The 2773-nt window shown below is 29.6% G+C and overlaps 1 protein-coding gene across 1 annotated transcript; it reads left to right on the forward strand.

Annotated features, from left to right (window-relative positions):
* The first annotated feature begins 358 nt into the window (after positions 1-358).
* LOC145595566 (cell number regulator 10-like) lies at positions 359-2279 on the forward strand. Its single transcript, XM_081651980.1, has 4 exons — positions 359-512; positions 901-972; positions 1178-1390; positions 1976-2279. Exons 1-4 carry the CDS (start codon positions 431-433, stop codon positions 2047-2049), a joined length of 441 nt encoding a protein of 146 aa, XP_081508106.1. The 5' UTR covers positions 359-430; the 3' UTR covers positions 2050-2279.
* Positions 2280-2773: the final 494 nt, after the last annotated feature.

Consider the following 2773-nt stretch of genomic DNA (forward strand, 5'->3'; position numbering starts at 1 on the left):
ATAAAAATGTGATCCAGGTCATACTAGTTATCAAGTTTATTCACCCCACACACCTACTATACCCTTTTCGGCTAAAGATTGAGACTTGGTCCCATTTTAAAAATAAAGTTAGAATTATTATGTTTATGGTTAAATGGGTTACTCATTCTATTATCAATTACTTCCTAATTTTACATGTTTGATTTGTCTTTATGTATTTATCTCATTCTTATATGTTAATATATATTTGGAATTCTATATAGCGTAATTTAATTTGATGGACACATAGAAGACCCTACCTTCCACTACAAATGCATTTTAACCAGCACTATATATAAGTATGTGCTAAATATCCCCAACTTTATCAGTAGAAATTAATCTTTTACTTTTTTTTTTGTCCTTCAATCAATAATTTTAGTTTGATTGTTTAATCTATCATACATTCATCACCATGAAACAGGCTGAGCATCAACAACAAGCTACTAGTGACTTTACTACTGGTGTTTGTGATTGTTGCTCCGATTGTTCAAGCTGTAAGTTCTGCTCATCAATTCATGATTTTATTACTTATTTTCGATTTTTATCTCACAAAAAGATTTCAAATAGGAATAACCAAAAAGAACATAGGAGTAGCTTACTGTATTGATTTTAATTTTATCATAATTATTACTCGTAATAATTATTTTTATTAATTAATGTAACAAATTGATTAAAAGTAAATACAAATACTTCGTATATATTTCAATTTCAGACCAAACATTAATTGAACAAAATTTTACATGATAATTGTACGGAGTAGCATGAAATAATGCTACTCCGTATAAAGCTAAAGTGAGATTGAATTAATTTTGAAGCAGAAAAAGTTATACTAGAACATCATTTAATCTGACCTTATTCTAAAATTCAAAAATTTCATTGCAGGCCTTCTTACGTTTTGTTGCCCCTGCATTTCCTTTGGCCGAATTGCTGAGATTGTCGACCAAGGCTCGTTATGTAAGTTTTCTAGGACAACCTTACATTGACATCGATCGATATGCTACTATATATATGTTACATATACAAGTACTCCATATGTGATTAATCACGTACAATAATCGTACATATGTTTTTATGTTACTCTGTATATGATTTTATTTTCCGAATGTTACTAGTAAAAATTAATTAATTATAAATGTTTAAAATGATCTTGGTGGTGCAGCATGTTGTGTTGCTGGAACCTTGTACTTGGTACTTGCAACCTTTGTAGGGTTTCAATGGATATACTCATGCACATACCGTGCAAAGCTTAAGGCTCATTTCGGGATCCCGGAAAGCACCTGTGAGGATTGTTGCATCCACTTCTTTTGTCAATGTTGTGCCTTAGCTCAAGAGTACCGCGAGCTTAAACTCCGCGGCTACAACCCTGCTCTTGGTAATTTTCTATAACCCATCTGATCTCTCTATATACATTATTGGGTTTTGACAAAACATTCAACTATTGAAGTTATTTGGGGATTCCCTTACCCTTTTTCCTTCTGTCGCAATAATCTTAGCTATTTTAGGTGGGACCCGGGGACATGATACGGGTTAGGTTCATTGATTAGTCATTTATATATATATACTTCCTCTGTTTTTTTTTACTTGCAACACTTCTCTTTTCACGCTTGCCGATGCATTATTACAATCGTTTATATCTTTAATTAGCAATATGTAAAAGTTATAAACGTTAGATATTAAAATAGTATAAAACGAGACGAATCTAACAAGATCACACATGACTATATTTTTTCTTAGCTATAAATCGTCAAAGCTAGTCAAAGTGGAGTACATGAATAGTGTAAAAGTCAAACTGTTGCAAGTATAAGAAAATGGAGGAAGTATATATATATATATATATATATATATATATATATATATATATATATATATATATATATATATATATATATATATATATATATATATATATATAAATTATGTGATAATAATCAAAGTTTGTCATTGTATTTGTGTCTAGGATGGGAAGGAAATATGGAGAGACAAAAGCCTTCCACTGTGCCTCCTCAAATACCTGTGGGCATGATTAGATAATAAATCTCACGTACAACAAAAAATACAAAATGGAGGTTGAGAAATTATCTTTGCAGTCTCGTATTTAAATACGGAGTATATTGTATGATACTCGTAATATATACTCGGTATTTTGTATGTAGTTTTAATTTTCTTTGATATATTCCTGGCCTATCTCAATTTCTGTATTAATGCCTTAGTGGTGTATGCCCATCATCCACTTTTATATGAATAGTACACATATAATAATGTGTTAAAGGACCATCTGAACTAAAAAGGTTAAACTGATAGTTGAATTTCAGGAATATGTGTTATACTTTATTATAATGAATGCAAATATATTGTAACTAAGCAAATAAAGTGATTATTACCATTTGATATCAATTGTGTATTTGATTTGTATCGCATTATACATACGGATTAGTAAAATCAATTGGACCAATATATAATTGGTAACAATAAGTGTGATTGCTTTTAAAGGTAAAGACGTAAAGTGATATCTTTTGTCTTCTTTCTCTAATAAGAAATTGAACAAGAACAATGCACATGTGATTAACAGTGAGATGTACTCAAAACATACGGTGTACAAATTCAAATATCATCAAAGAACTATGAAGTGGAGTATGACTCAAGTTTCTTATAATTACAATTATTTAACAAATCAGCATGGTGATATGACAAAAAAAAATAAAAAAATAAAAAACCAAATAATAATTAAAAAAATGGTTGATATCTTTCGGATTTA

This window comes from Chenopodium album, chromosome 19 (genome assembly GCF_948465745.1).
Source record: "Chenopodium album chromosome 19, dcCheAlbu1.1, whole genome shotgun sequence".
In the NCBI taxonomy this organism is placed as follows: domain Eukaryota; kingdom Viridiplantae; phylum Streptophyta; class Magnoliopsida; order Caryophyllales; family Amaranthaceae; genus Chenopodium; species Chenopodium album.